General features: G+C 44.1%; 1 protein-coding gene across 8 annotated transcripts in view; it reads right to left on the minus strand.

The window, feature by feature from the left end:
- The window catches only part of klhl32 (kelch-like family member 32), a gene marked incomplete at its 5' end in the record, with an annotated part of 29696 nt that extends 15517 nt beyond the window's left edge, over positions 1-14179 (minus strand). For 4 of the 8 annotated variants that reach the window (XM_084557591.1, XM_084557589.1, XM_084557590.1 and 1 more), the window contains 2 exons: positions 3568-3675; positions 9542-9881. In XM_084557591.1, the coding sequence (XP_084413717.1) occupies positions 3568-3675; positions 9542-9712 (279 nt within the window). Of the gene's footprint in view, positions 1-3567; positions 3676-9541; positions 9882-14156 lie in introns of those variants that run through there. The other 4 variants (XM_084557588.1, XM_084557587.1, XM_084557585.1 and 1 more) reach the window with 3 other exon arrangements.
- Between the last annotated feature and the right edge of the window lie 598 nt (positions 14180-14777).

The following is a 14777-nucleotide window of genomic DNA, read 5'->3' on the forward strand; positions in this document are numbered from 1 at the left end:
TTTCCCACCCATGTGTAACATAAATCTCTGAAACACAGCCAGTTCTTACTTCTGCGCCGTCAGGAGCGGTGGAGCAGCACACTGACGGGACCGCGCAGAATTAAATATCCATTAATCAGTGGAATAATAACCCACTCAGACTAAACGTGCCCCATGTTGCCTCTCACGGCGTGGACCCACCTTTCCCCAAATACAGTTTGATTTTTAAAAAGGCAGGAACCAATCTTTGGTAATCCGTTCAGCAGCACTGCCCTACATAGCCACAGAACCGTGACTGCATCAGTAGTGAAAGTGAGAAAAATGACTTCATCATTTGCCTCCCTTGCTTCCACTAGCCACTGTTGATACAGCAGCGGGCTGAACATTGTTTAGCAGCACTCATGAGTATCATTTTTATTTATTTTTTTTGCTGAAGCCTACTTATTATTTATGAGTTTGAAAACAGAACAGATGTGAATGTGCCACTTTCTACCATTGCTTGTTTGTCCAGTCGTTCTAAGTGATGGGGAAAAAAAAAACAAAAACATTTTAGGCAGCATTTGTATGGATGCTTTCATTTAAATGCCCACATTAGTTGACCACTTTAGGATTCATGTGAACAGTTCATGTGTATTCATCAAGGCATTTGCTTAGAAGGGCAAGATATTTTTTCCATTAAACTGCACAGAGCCACTTAGAAAAATTTCCCAGCGAGCTTTTCTGATAAGTATTTTATTTCATTCCCTGCAATTAGCTGCATCTGCACGTTTATCACAGTATGGTTTCCTGCCAGGCCTGGGCAGCAGTCCAGTTTAACCACCCACACCATCTACTGGCTTCATAAGCTTAAAACATATTAAGACAGAGAGGAATAACAAGTGGTTATTTACCTCAATTACTGGGATCTGTTTGGGGCTTGAGAAAGAACAGAAATGCTGCGATCTTTGATCACCAGTCACAATCAAGACACTCCTAATTTGAGAAAACTCAATTCCAATCAACTTCTATTAGATGACTGTGAACTGAGATATTAAAAACATCAAACGCTGCGTTCCCTTCTTTGACTCAATCGGCGACCCGCCAGGTGGCGGTGGCAAAAGACGGCAAGCCGAAGTAATGACTGTAATAACTGAATGCGTTTCATATCATGCTCTCCTCTTCACTCCAGAGGCCCACTACACTTAGAGCACTTCAGCCTCACGCAGCAGAAGTCAGTTTTATAACACTGTGGCTGTTTCAGTGTGGGAGTACAATGGGCTCTTGTATAAACCGACATTTGCTGCGCTCGCTACTTGCGAGGAGAAGATAAAATAAAAGAAGATGCTCGTAGGGCAGAATAAATGTGTCGTCTGCCTTAGGATCTGACCAATGTGGGCTCACTCCACTTCACACGTTCAGCTGATGTACGGTCCTGGGATGCAGTAAAAAATTTCAGTGACGTTCTTAACTGATTTCCAGCACCCAGTCCCTTCACTCACACCGCTGGCCTATGACATGTGGCTGAAGGTTTTTTTAGTAGGTCATTATTTACGGTGCCCTCATCTCATCTGCTATCATCTCCTCTGGGCAGACAGGAGCTGAGCCAACCAAAGCAGGGCGGCTTGCAAGCCTGCTGTTGACCTACTTACGCGGCCTAACCAGCTCACTCTTTGCTCATTTCCACTCTGGAAATAAAATTAGGAATAATTACAAAGTTCCTGGCCTCTCGGTATAGGAAATAAGCCGCTAGGCTGCTTATAGGAGCTAGTGTCACTGGCGCTAAAAAGGTCAAGGAAGGTATTAAAAATGATCACATTATTCGTTGATGGGGTGAGAAGGGCAAACAGTGACGTCACTCAGATGACTGTCTCGTAGCTTTAGCGTGGAAATATAATACTCACAGATGTGAATATAAACACGTGTCCCTCTCGGTTCCCAGAATAACGTTCAGGAGCTGGATATCAGCAGTAAGAGAGGTGACCAGTTTATGGTAAAAATCTGTTAAAGCACCCGCACACTCCCGCTTAACACAATCATCCTGCAACAGAAGCTTATGCTGCTGAGATTAAAGACGTAATCTGCAGTTTTGGTTTATTTATTTTTTTTGTGTGATATATTTGGCACTGCTGAATAGTAACTAAGTAACTGTGTTTTGATTGAGTATTTCAAATGTATATCTCTCTCTACTAGTAACAGTTACAGTTATTTGCAGTTGCACAAAAGTTTTTACATGTAACACATGCTTATAAAATACAGTATAATTAAAGTTGCATAAACCTTTTATAAAAAGCAGACCAAATTAGCTCATTTGTACTAGCTAAAATATTAATAATTCCATATGAAGTGGGATTTTATGTAATAAAGTACTATATACTATATTAGAATATACTATAATAATATCTAATATACAATATGTCATAAAATGACACTCTGAAAGGGGTCCATCTGCACAATGTTTAGTTTTACTTCCAATATTTATGTCTTAAACAAGCACTGCATCAGTGTCCCTTCTGAAGACATGCAAGTTAGCTTAGCATATTAGCTGATATGTTGGCACGTTGTGTATGTGCTATGCTACGAAAAGCTGTTCGTTTTGTTTGGTGGGTTACCCTGCATTTTCCCAGCTGGATACACGCTGGTTAGCTTAGCATGTCAGTTAGCTGTGCTAGGTTCACTGAGTCTGGCTACATCAGCCATGTATAAGTTAATGTCTTTGAAAAGCTTTTGGCATGGGCCTGGTGGCAATAGTAAGAGTGCAATGGTGACTGGAGGTGTGACACACCATTCAACTCTATTAACTGACTGATGTCAGCTAAGAGCCAGTCCTGGGGCGAGTCCTGAAGGCTACGTAGCTAACACACATAGGAGCCCGAAAGGGCAAAAATACTGTGGTTCCCACACGGGTTAGCCCACATAAGGCCCGAATAATTGTGGGTTTGATCAGCCCACACAGCCCCACTGTAAACCCACATTTGGGCATCTTTGCTGGGACTGTGCACCATACTCAGGGTGTCCACCTGAGGCATGCTTGCACTCTTACTCTTACTCTACATGCTTAGTATGGAAAACATTAATTATCTAACACAGGTCAGAGGTTCATGTGTCGCATAGCAGGGAGGGATGATAATTAGCGGCTCGGGTGGCTGGATAGCTGAGCGAGCCATGGCATTCAAATGAAACAGCCAGGTGTCCTCTCTTTGGAAGGGGTTTATTAGGTCAGAGGGCTCAGTGCTGCTGAGCCCCAGGATAGTTCAACACATCACTTGCATCAGTACCAGGCTTCAACCTGAATTTTAAGAAGAATTATACTTCTAATCCGACATTTACTTGTGACATTTATAAAACTTTTACACTGTAGTCGACTGTTGGAACATAATTCACCATCATCTGTGGTTTTGCATAGTTATGTCTGTCTGTGTTGTTTGTCAGTCGCTCTCTGGTCTGGGGAATTAAACGACACAGACGTCTAGCAACTAAGCGCTTCCTCGCTACCGTCTCCCAATATTAGAGCGGTGTGTCCTTTCCAGTGATTTCCCACAGACATTTAAGTGTCTGTGCACAACACATTTTTTATTTATTTTTTATTGTCTGTTCAGCTGTCATGCTCACCTGTCCGGTGTAGGCGAAATCTAAAGCGTGCTTCAGTCCAACGCTTGTCACTCCTTGCAGAGTCACTTCGTCTGCCTCGCTCTCCACCATGCACAAGCTGAACATGGCCTGATGACACATAGCGAAAAACACGGGGGTCAACCGAGGGAACACTACATCACGGCTGTTTTATCCGGTGTTTTCCATTTTTGATTAAAGATAAACACACTGGGGTACGTGACACTGAATTAGAAAACATCACCGACAGCACATTGAAACCAATCAAGCTTTGTTTCTCCAGTCCTTCATCGCTGACTCTGTAGACTCATCATATAATCCTATCTGAGGGCTCTTGACTGGAAAAAGAGTTTCGCATGTGTGCTTGCTGGAAAAACAACATCACAGTTAATCAAAACCTGTCATACTGAACATCCTAGAGCCTCTCCCTATTGATTTGCCTGCCTTGGCCCTGGAGGTCAGCGGAAATAAATAGCACAATCAGTACTTTCTGTTACACCTCTCTGTCTTTCTTCCGTCCTGTCACGCACACGCATGCACGCGCGGGCGGGCCGCCGCACGCGCGCCGCCCTCCACGTGAAATCAAAGCAGCGGACGCAGCGTCTGCCGTCTGGCCCCGCTGTGCGTGAGTCCAGCTTGCTGCTCGCTAATCAAAGCTATCGACCGGTGTCACGCCATGAGAGGATGACAGAGCCATCGATCAGGGCCAACAAGCAGAGCGCAGGAGTGAGGAGAGGGATAGAGGGGAGGGGTCAAATGTGGTCATGATGAAGATCTCTTCTACTGCCTGTCGTTTCGCTGTGAGATAAAGAACGGTTATTCAGTTCAATTGTGTCTCAAGGCGCTTTGCAAAACCCGTCCAAAAGCCCCAAGAGCAAACACAAAAAAAATCCCTTTTAACAGGAAGCAACCTTGAGCAGAACCCTGCTCATATGGAAGGACCCATCTGCTTGATACGGGCCGGGTAGAGACAGGAAAAGAGAGAGGAGAGAGCAGCAGGAGAAACAGGATAAACATACATCTGACTAAACCATAAATGTAGAATCTAATTGTGATACAAATACAAGATATGTCTGATGCCGGGTACGTGACAGTTTGATAACGAATATAAATAGTTCTATTACAGGTGGGTTAGCTGCTGTAATGATTGAATATAAGAGGTATCATAGGCAAGTTGGAGAATGATGCATTCGGGTAGGAGTGGGTGACAGCAGGTCATGAGGACTGGGTTATGTCGCCTTAATTTCTGTTTGTCTTCTGGGCTATAATGGGACAAACAGCATAACCATAAATTGCTTTTGAAAAGTAATTCCGGCTGCTGTGGACAGTGTCTTTCCCCACAGTTTCATCGCCTCAGGATAGCGATCTTGCTAACTTGCAATTTAAAAGGATCTTTCTCTTCTTTTTCTTTTTTTTTTTTTAATCACAGCAGCAGTATCTCTACTGAGAGACTGGTTCGCAGCGGCATCATAAGCCCACGGGCGGGCCGGTTATCACAGCATCTCCTCCTGTCACGAAAACGACATTCATTTGGCCTAAAACTCATCCAGTCCTCTCTGATTCATAGCACACATGAACTTTAACCAGGCGCCGAACCCCCGCTCCCCTGGCAAGTATCCCTCCTTTGCGAGTTACGCATGAGATCGGGTCGACTTGAGGCCCCGCTGAGTTTTAACCAAGGCGGGCGCATCTCTCCTCAGAGCTCAGCCGTGCTGTTGATTCACCGCCGTGCTAATTAAAAATCTACCGGTCGACTGAGCACAAGAGGGCCTGTGGCTAAACCTGGGGTGTGGTGGCGGCTGAGCTGTGGTCAGTGTGTGCACAAGTGTAAAACACAGAAAATTGGACAGAGACACATGCTGAGAGTTAAAGGCACACTACCCTTCCCATGTTTGCTTTCTTGTCGGTGTGTTTACGTGTGAATGGGTAGATTGAGTCCTCCCCCAGCGCGAATGCCCCTGACCTTGACGGAGGTGCAGAGGGAGCGCCGGGCCGGTGGTGACGGATGGCTACCCTAACTTGGGATATAGATCCGGCGCAGAGACACATCGAGCCACAGAGAAGGACTCGCTGCAGCGCTTTCACGCGACGCTGCAGTGGGGGGTGCAGCGCTGCAGTTGGCCCGACCTGCCGGCAAAATTTATGTGTGCCTGCTCGGCGTGATCATAGCAGAGGGGACTCGTGACTTCCTCACGCACCTAGTGAATTATTACAGCAGTCAGAGAGGCTGTTTCCACGTCTGGGAGAAACACTGGGCTTACTCGTAGGTTCTGAGATTAAATTTGGTTCGCCAGAAAAATGTTTTTGTATCTTACTCCAAAACAAGAGGTGGAACGCAATGAAGTACACCGATCAGGCATAACATTATGACCAGCTTCCTAATATTGTGTAGGTCTACTTTGTGCCTCCAAAACAGTTGTGACTGTGGTGTCTGTCAGCACAATGTTGTTAGTAATGGCCTTTGGGTCCTATGGGTTAAGGGGAGGTGCCTCTTCATCATCCTGCAGATACTTGATCAGTTTGGGATCTAGGGATTTGGAGGCCAGGTCAACACCTTGTGCTGTTTTTCATGTTTTTTTTACTTGTTCCTAAACTGTTTTTGTGTGTGTCTGTGTCAGGCTGCATCCTGCTGGGAATGGCTGCTGCCATCAAGGAGTGTCATTGCTATGGGGTGGGGGTGCCTGGTCTGGTCTGGGTGCTACATGTCTAAGTAACATCAGTAATAGGGGCATGTTTTTTCTTTCTTTTTTTTAACCATATGATGATCTTAAAGTATCTGTGCTTTTGACTTTGTCTTGCTTCCATTTGCTTTCAGTTTTCAATATCATGCAGTCTCCTGCTTCCCTGTTCTTTGTTGGCACATTACTTCATTTCCTTGGCGTAAGTGAAAGTAATAGCATGAGACCATGGCTATAAATCGCTCCACCGGCATGCTCACGGGTGTGCTTGTGAACAAACCAGAGATGCACACATGAAAACACTGATCCATAGTACAAATACTGGTGAACAAGTCTGCTGGGTTTCTTTGAATACAGCTAAGGTTAAAGACCCCACTTCCTGTTTAGTATGTTTACACCCTGGAATTCCTCTAATAATGTATAATTTCACTGCTTCTCTCACAGCTGCTAAAAACACCCAAAAGCTCAGCCGCTATGCTTCTCCAAGACTAAAGCCCGTATCAGTGACTTTGGACCGAAGTTCACAAAGAGACCAGGTTTATGCTCTTCACAGTGTAGGAAAACCGTGAGACCGCTTCCAGATCATCGAAACACATTGCCGTTGAAAGACACCGCTTGTTCTCCCGATAAAACTCTGGTGTGTTCGCGTGCGGCCGTGAACGTGAAAGGGTTGCTGAACTTATCCTCGGTTCGTTCTCATCAAAGCTAACCCTGTCTTTCGAAGCATTTGGAGGTTTCATTTGTCAGTCTTGAATAACAATGAACTCTTATTTTACGGCGCGCAAAGTGAGTAGCGAGAGGGAAACCGAGATCAGCACTCACATGATTGGCCGAGTGCTGATCATGTGATTTGAGTTAAACGACATCTTCATGGGAACGGCATCTCCGTCTTCTTCTTCTTGCTTCCAGAGTTTATACACTTCTAAAATTGTTACACAATTAATGCTTAAGAGTGGAATTAAGAGTTAATGTACACACTTAGTAATATTACATTCTTGCCAACCATATTATTTTAGTTTGCAAATATCCCACCTATGAAACGAGACCCTGCCACATTCCTTTATAATGTAGATTAATTATGAGGGCCCTTTTTGTCATTTGGAGTCACGATGCAAACACAACTTACAAATTTAAGTGTTGAAATAACACATACCATGTCAGACAATGTCAGAGATAGGTGCCATATTCTCTGATTCTTATAGTCTGACAAGTTCTCATCTTGTTTCGTCGGATGGAGTGCGGGGCCCATCCTAACAGCCTCGATCACGCTAATTGTGTACAAACCTGCTCTTTCTGGAGTTTCGGGCTGAATAACTCGGCAAGATTCGAGGCTCGTGCTATTCTGGGAAGCATAAATAAACCGGGATAACTCAGTTATAAACACATGATAAGCAGAGTCCAGACCACAGACAACCAGCGCATTCAAGACCTATTCCAAATAGTGCAAACACTACCCGTGTAACGGCATGTTATTAAATTGTGAAATTATTGTGCCTGCTAATACCTGGAAGGAAGATTTTGAAATTTTAATTAGGAGAGGAGCGCTCTGAATGTCTTCATTTACAGACTGCTACGGCAGTGTGAAAATCCCCCCACACCACCAGCCCCTCAGGGACCGCTCTGCAGTAGAGCATCTTATCACATCAAGCCGTATCAGAAGACACAGCTGTAAATCGTGTGGACTAAAGTAAGTATAGTACATCTTAAAGTAGCACTGTTACCACTGAGAGGTTAAAGCACAGGTGTCAAACATACGGCCCGTGGGCCAAAAGCAGCCCGCCAGAGGGTCTAATCTGGCCCGCAGCGTTAATTTGCTAAATGCGAAAATTACATAGAAGAGTGCAACTTTTCAATTCAATAAAAATAACTGCTATCCCTAATTTGTCTACTGTTTTAGTAAGAGAAGTGGATGGAGCACAACACTGAGAGCCAGGACTAAACATTAGACAGCAATGTGCCCAAATTGCACTTATTTTTCTTAAGAATCTTAAACATCTCCTAATTTACTTGTCCTTCTTTGCACTAAAACAAATGGAAAAAATCTGGAGCTGTCGTTCCTTGTAGGTTATTATTCTATTCTCTTCCTGGCCCGGCCCGCTTGAGATCAAACTGGGCTGTATGAGGCCCCCGAGCTAAAATGAGTTTGACCCCCTTGGGTTAAAGCAATAGACAGAGTTCTGTGTGGTGCAGACTGTAATATATTCTTTTAGAACAATAATATTTTTTAGATATGACAACTGTCTTGACTACAGGGCATGCAAACAATATTTCCGTGTGAGATTCAGTGTGTGTCCCTAGGTACACTCATCGAGGTTGGTGTGTGTGTGCTGGTGAAAATAATCTGGCTGTATCTCCCTGAGCTGTCCAGACGGATATCTTGGTGACGTGATGGGGACCGGAGGAGACAGGTGACACATTTAGGACAAGTCCCAGGTAAACAACTCACGCTTGGTCAGGTATTTCATTACAATCACTCATGTCCGCTGGACTAGATAATGTGTTATAATCTGTCTGTGAGCGTGAGGAAAAGAGCCACGGTTGCCATTCTCCACACAAGGCGCCTCCATCTCCCTCAATAAATGATCTAAATGAAACCCAGAGATGGAGTCTGACGACAAAATGAAGATAATGTCGTTAAGCCGCTACAGGGGGAGCAGGGGGCGAGTTTTTCTTGCTTACTGTAACAGGCTGATCTAATAACGCGAGTGCTGGAACAACAGCGTCCCTCGGCTCAGCTGGGACTTGAAAGAGCGGCATTTGAAAAACGCTGCCAAGGCACGAAAGGAGAGCAAATGTGAAGAGGGCGAACAAAAACAGGAGAAGAGTGGGACTCGCCCGACCTCGACTCTCAGCAGAGGGAAGTAAAAATAACCTGCATACACAGGAGGAATAATCCCTGCGCAACTTGGACATGTTTAATCTGTCTCTCATTTTTCAAGAGGGGATTCATTTCTGACTTCTAATCCTAAATCAAATCTCATCAGCACACTTTTTCCTATGTGGCCCATCTCAGGAAATCTCCTGCCTGGCTGTCTGACAGAATGAATCTACCTAAAGCTACCTGTGTGGCTTAACTAGAATCAGGCTGAATATTTGGCAAGAGAAGACGTGAAAGCAAACACAAGGACTTGATCCAGCAGAGTAGCTGTCAGTGCCTTGTGTTTTTGTGCCATGTGTGCACACAGGACAAAAAGCTCAAATTTTCAGAAAGATTAAAGACCGTGAATTCTTCCATTAATTCATCTTTTATAAAGCCCGTTAGCCTTTGTATCAGTCTAAGAACTATGTCCGGGACTCACCCTGAAGTAATCGCTGCAAGCTGCAAGGACGGCTTTGTGGGCGTGGAACTTCTGCTCACCGGCAACCAGGGTGACGTCGCACAGCAGGCCGTCCGTCCTCTGCTGGTTGAGGGCAGAGAGGACCGAGTCCTGGTGGGACTTTGACTGGCAGAGCCTCTGTCCTGTCAGCATCTCCCCACTGCTGCAGAACACACACACACACACAGATGATTTATTGTTTTGCTGGATATTAGTAGACAAGAGAATGCTGTTTTATAACTGACACTGATAAAAACCGTTTAAATGAATTACCACTACACTCATGCTTCAAACCTGTCTTGTACTTTAACCCTTCGACACACACATGCCCTTTCAGGAGGCAGTGGTGGATTAAAATGAAGTACATAGCTGCAGTAAATCTTACAACTGTTAGTGACACTCAGGCTGTAGGGATGGCAGAGTTGGCTGGTCAGTCCAGCTCCTGGTTTCAGACTGGAAGACCTGCTGTAAATAGTTTGCAGATATTCATAGTCTGTAGAGGATGATCCCTCGACTTTTCCTTCTGGCACCACCATGAGGTGGAACTATTGATTGATTGACATATTCATTGTCCTTTTAGTGATGAAATATATTTACCTCAATTTCTATTTCTTGTAGATTTGTACATGCAAACCTTGTATATTTTTGCTTATACTATAGTATTTTATTTCATTGTTTTTTGCATATCTTACACTATGCTTTTTTTTTTTGTGTGTGCGACTGACAAACTGTGACCAAGCAATTTCCCTTAAAAGAACCAATCGCATACGTCATTTGGCACAAAATAATACAGTGAATCTTCTCCTCTTCCATTTGTCTTAGACATGCTGTTATTCAGTTCAAAATTGTGTCTAGACTGGTCTAAAGTTAGACTCTCTAAGATGAAAGCTGACATAAACCCCTCTTGTGATATGTTCTGGACGTGTCTAAAGCTTTACACTTCCTGACAGTCCATCTTTGAGACCTTTTCTAAGAACTTTGGCAAACGGCTTTCCGCCATCTCCTTTCATTGCTCTTTTTGGTCTAGCCCAGATGGGCTGCCATCTTGAGATGTGAGACAGAAATGTGTTGACGTTCTGCTCTCTGCTAGCTAGGAGACTGATATTATTGAAATGGAAAGACCCAACACCTCCAACATACTGTCATTGCATTAGGGAAATCATGTACCATATCAAGTTGGAGAAGATCAGACACACAATCGGGGGTCTACTAGAAAATTGTATAATATCTGGCAGCCTTTCTTAATGTTTGTTGAGATAGATATGGAGGCAGATAATATAGTACTGTAAACCTCTGCTTCTGCCCTTTCTTATGTGAATTATGTGAATTTTGCATTTTGAACTCTGTATTTTATACTGTTAACACTATAAGTCTGGTATGTGGGGAAAGGGGTTGGGGTTGGAGGGGAATTACTGTCCTGTTTTTGTGTTGTTGGACCTATGTAACTGTAAATTGTAAAAACAAAATAAAAAGACCTTGATCAAAAGAGCAACTAGTAAATGTTGAGCTGCTGCTTGTTGAAAAATTGGAAACATCTCGGAAAACTCAACTGCCGAGGGCTCGTTGGTCTAGGGGTATGATTCTCGCTTCGGGTGCGGGAGGTCCCGGGTTCAAATCCCGGACGAGCCCTTTGTTATGAATCCCGAATTCATCAATGATTGCATTCAACATTAAATTAATTATGAAATTATGGCTAAATCAATTAAATAGTAGAGCCTATAGGGGGCGAGGGCACCAATTCAAATCCCTGGACTGGAAGTAAGGATTTGGTTAAATATGAGAGGATTAGCATCGTCATGCTAGCAGTAGCAATTACCTCAATTAGCTCCTGCTCTTAGCTATAGAGACCTGCTAAGATTACAGTTGTTACCAGATCATTTGTTAGGGCAGCTGTTATTGAAAATGACGACCATGACGAAAAAAAAGATGAAAGTATGATGTTTAGATAAATTGCACGTTTACACTGTTAGCACTAGCAATCTATTAAAGTTATAGTATATCAGAATCAGAATCAGAATACTTTATTCATCCTTCAAGGAAATTGTTTTGTTGCTGTTGCTCCCATAAAGTGACAGTTGCTAGTTAACAGAGCAAATAAAATAGAATAAAAGTTGTACAAAAATATATAAAAATAAGTAAGATGCATTTAGAACAATATTGCACGTGCAAGTATTCACAAAATACAGAGGTAAGAGGTTGCAATAACCGCATCTTCTATGTTTATGTAGAACAAACATGTGAAATTTCTAGAATTAGATCCCACAAAACATTTGCGGTGGAAAGCCAGTCTGGAGTCACTCTTTTGGGAAGTGATTATGCCCCGGCTAACATCTGGCAGGCCAATCAACCGTCTGGATGGGCTTTACGTGGTGATGGACAGAACTATGTAGTCATACACTCGTGAGAGCACTGCAGGGCTGACTTTCCTTATCCTAAAACGGCTCTGCCTGCTAATTGCTTTGTATCGGTTCATAATGCAATATCAGATATCATAATGAAATGCTAATGGCGGTGTTATCAGACTCACATTCTGATAAGAACAGAGTCCGGCCACGCCAGACTGGAATTAGATTAATTAAAATCAATACAAATAACCTTTTTTTTTTTTTTGCTTTCCATATTTGAAATAGCTTCGAAATGAAATGTAGACAAGAGACTCTCAAAATGCCTTGCCATCAGTGACATTTTCTGCTACGAATGATGTTTCCGCCCTTACATAAAAACACTCATCAGTATGCGCCTCGCAATTTTCTCAAATCAGATTCTCCGATCGTGGATTCGACAGATACACCGACTACAGGATCTGTCTGCGAGGCTGTGGCCGACTGACAGGCTGTATGCAGGCTGTGGACCCGTGTAGCTGCAAATATACCCCCGTTTTCAAACCCACCCTCAGTCCCGCTCCGCTTGTACCCATCCATCAGCATCACGCCGCCCTGTCCATCCAAATCCATCTATGTCCACTTCCAGTCCCAGCCATCACTCTAAATGCTGCTGCCTGCCAGGAGGCCCGCTCTGTCACCTTCATGGGGATGGGGTGTAAGCCAGAGGGAATAATGGGTGGGTGGGTCGGTGCGTGTGTGTCTGCACGCGTTCTCTGGGCCCTGAGGTAGGGTGAATGATGACTCAGGCTGTTTGTTTGGTAGTTGGACTCAGCTGAAGGGCGAGTTGAGGGAGAAAAGAGCAAAATCGCCTTGTTAGACGAGAGGGGAAGGGAAATGGCCAAATTTAGCGACCCAAATAGGGAGAAGTGGCGTGTGAGATTTGATAAAGGACGGAAGCTGCTGATGTACTTGATGATCGTAATGATGAGTATATGAAAATATAAAAATAAACATATTTTGATCAGTTTAAAGCTTGAGAGAGTGAGGTATCAGGCACTTTTTTAAATTTCCATCTGACAATCAGCAGCAACCAGAAGGCCAGGGCAAACAACCTTGGGCACTATGACATGAGGCAATTATAAAATACAGCAAGACTCCTTATCCTTATCACATGTATGATATGCTTTACATACGAGTGGTTCAATTATTTCTGTCGGTGTCAAAATGAGCTCACACATTCCGTTATGTTGCTATGGCGATAAAGTGTTGAATCTTGAACCGCCGGGTCAGAGCGAGATTTGAAACTTGACATTTCACTTCCAAATCAAAACTGTAAATTAGAGCGTGTACCAGCCAGTGACACCGCTGTCAGTGAACCTGTTCTAAAAATACTCACTCCACCAAATTCGACGCGGCAAACATTAAGCACAACAAATGCTAGAGCCTTCAGTGAAGACGGATGCACGTTTTCATGACGCAGATGATGAGATATTCTGATTTTATGTCCCAGGATCGGGTCGTTTTCCATAAATACCGGAACCAACGATTCCCACAATGCCACTAACTGTGTCATACCCTCCTTGCTCAAGTGTCACGCCACAGGCACTCAGTTAAAAAGCAAGATGATGTTATGTGTAAAACTGTGCTCTCTAATACTACCAGTAAAGGTGGCAGCAAAGTCAGAAATTTTAAAATCCTGTATATGGGGGGCTTTAAAATGCCGAACGCTGGATACTACGTCATGGGAAAGATGGGCAGATCAATTCTGAATGAGTCTGGAAATGTTTTGCATATTAGAGTTGAAGTTTTGCCCAAATCTAACTGCGGAGTGAGGGCACGGTAGTTTATTTAGGGTCAAATGCAGGTACATTCAAGGATGTAAGTTCAATTGGAACGATTTCTAATTTTTGGACAGTTATAAAAAATAAAGAACATCCCAACCCCATCCCTGAGTCGGCTTTTCCCTTGTGTAACCTCCCTTTGTATATCTCAACAATGAGGTAGGTAACTAGAAGGCTGAATGGATTGTCTGTTTAGATAAGCTAGCAGAGCGTGCACACTGGGAGCGCTTTTATTGAACAACATATTGATCCTACATGGAGCATCCTCGCGTTGAAGAAAGGAATAGAGATCTCAGCCTCTGTGTTTGCTAATCAACATTGGTTGGAATGGTCAGTAATGTTTGTTGTGCATATTCAGTCACTGCTACTGAGAGATAATTTTCAGTTTTGGCCATGGGCCTTGGGCACAGATGCACGGCGGCGGCCACCTACCTGTGACTGGGTTCAGAAGGCATGCCCCTGGAGAAAGGAAGAGAAGGTGGTGGAGGAGGTGGAGGGGAGGCGCTGTGAGGCTCCTGAGGACTGTGGTCTCCTCACCGGGCACATACATCAGCCTGATAGGACAGAACAGCACGTCAGCTTCACTCAGTCCATCCGCTCAACCAAGCCGCACTCTGACAACCTCCCTTGCGATGTGTGAAGGGACGCTACCGCATGTCATGCCTAATGCTTGCCTCTCAGTTCTCTCCGCTGTCCTGGTGCTGACGCTGACCATTCTTTAGAGTTGGTCTTTCAAGGCCTTCTCGTGTAAGGCGCAGACAGTAGACAGCCAGACTTCAGAGAAAGGAATGAACACGCTCAGCACTTCTCAGAACAAGCTGGCTGCCCAAATACACCAAGCCCTTCTGGTGTAGCTACAACCTTGACATAATGTGCTACACACCTGAATCTGATATCCCACAGCTAATACCCAGCAGCACAAGAGGTCAGCGCAGATGCAGGCGGAAACCCAAGCCGCTCTGTATACTCGCGCTACTCACTTGCTGTAAAATAACAAGTCACTCCAGGTTCTCTCATTTGCCATCATATCACCTCGAGCTTAGAGCTGAGTGC

Source organism: Chelon labrosus (genome assembly GCF_963514085.1).
Source record: "Chelon labrosus genome assembly, chromosome: 12".
In the NCBI taxonomy this organism is placed as follows: domain Eukaryota; kingdom Metazoa; phylum Chordata; class Actinopteri; order Mugiliformes; family Mugilidae; genus Chelon; species Chelon labrosus.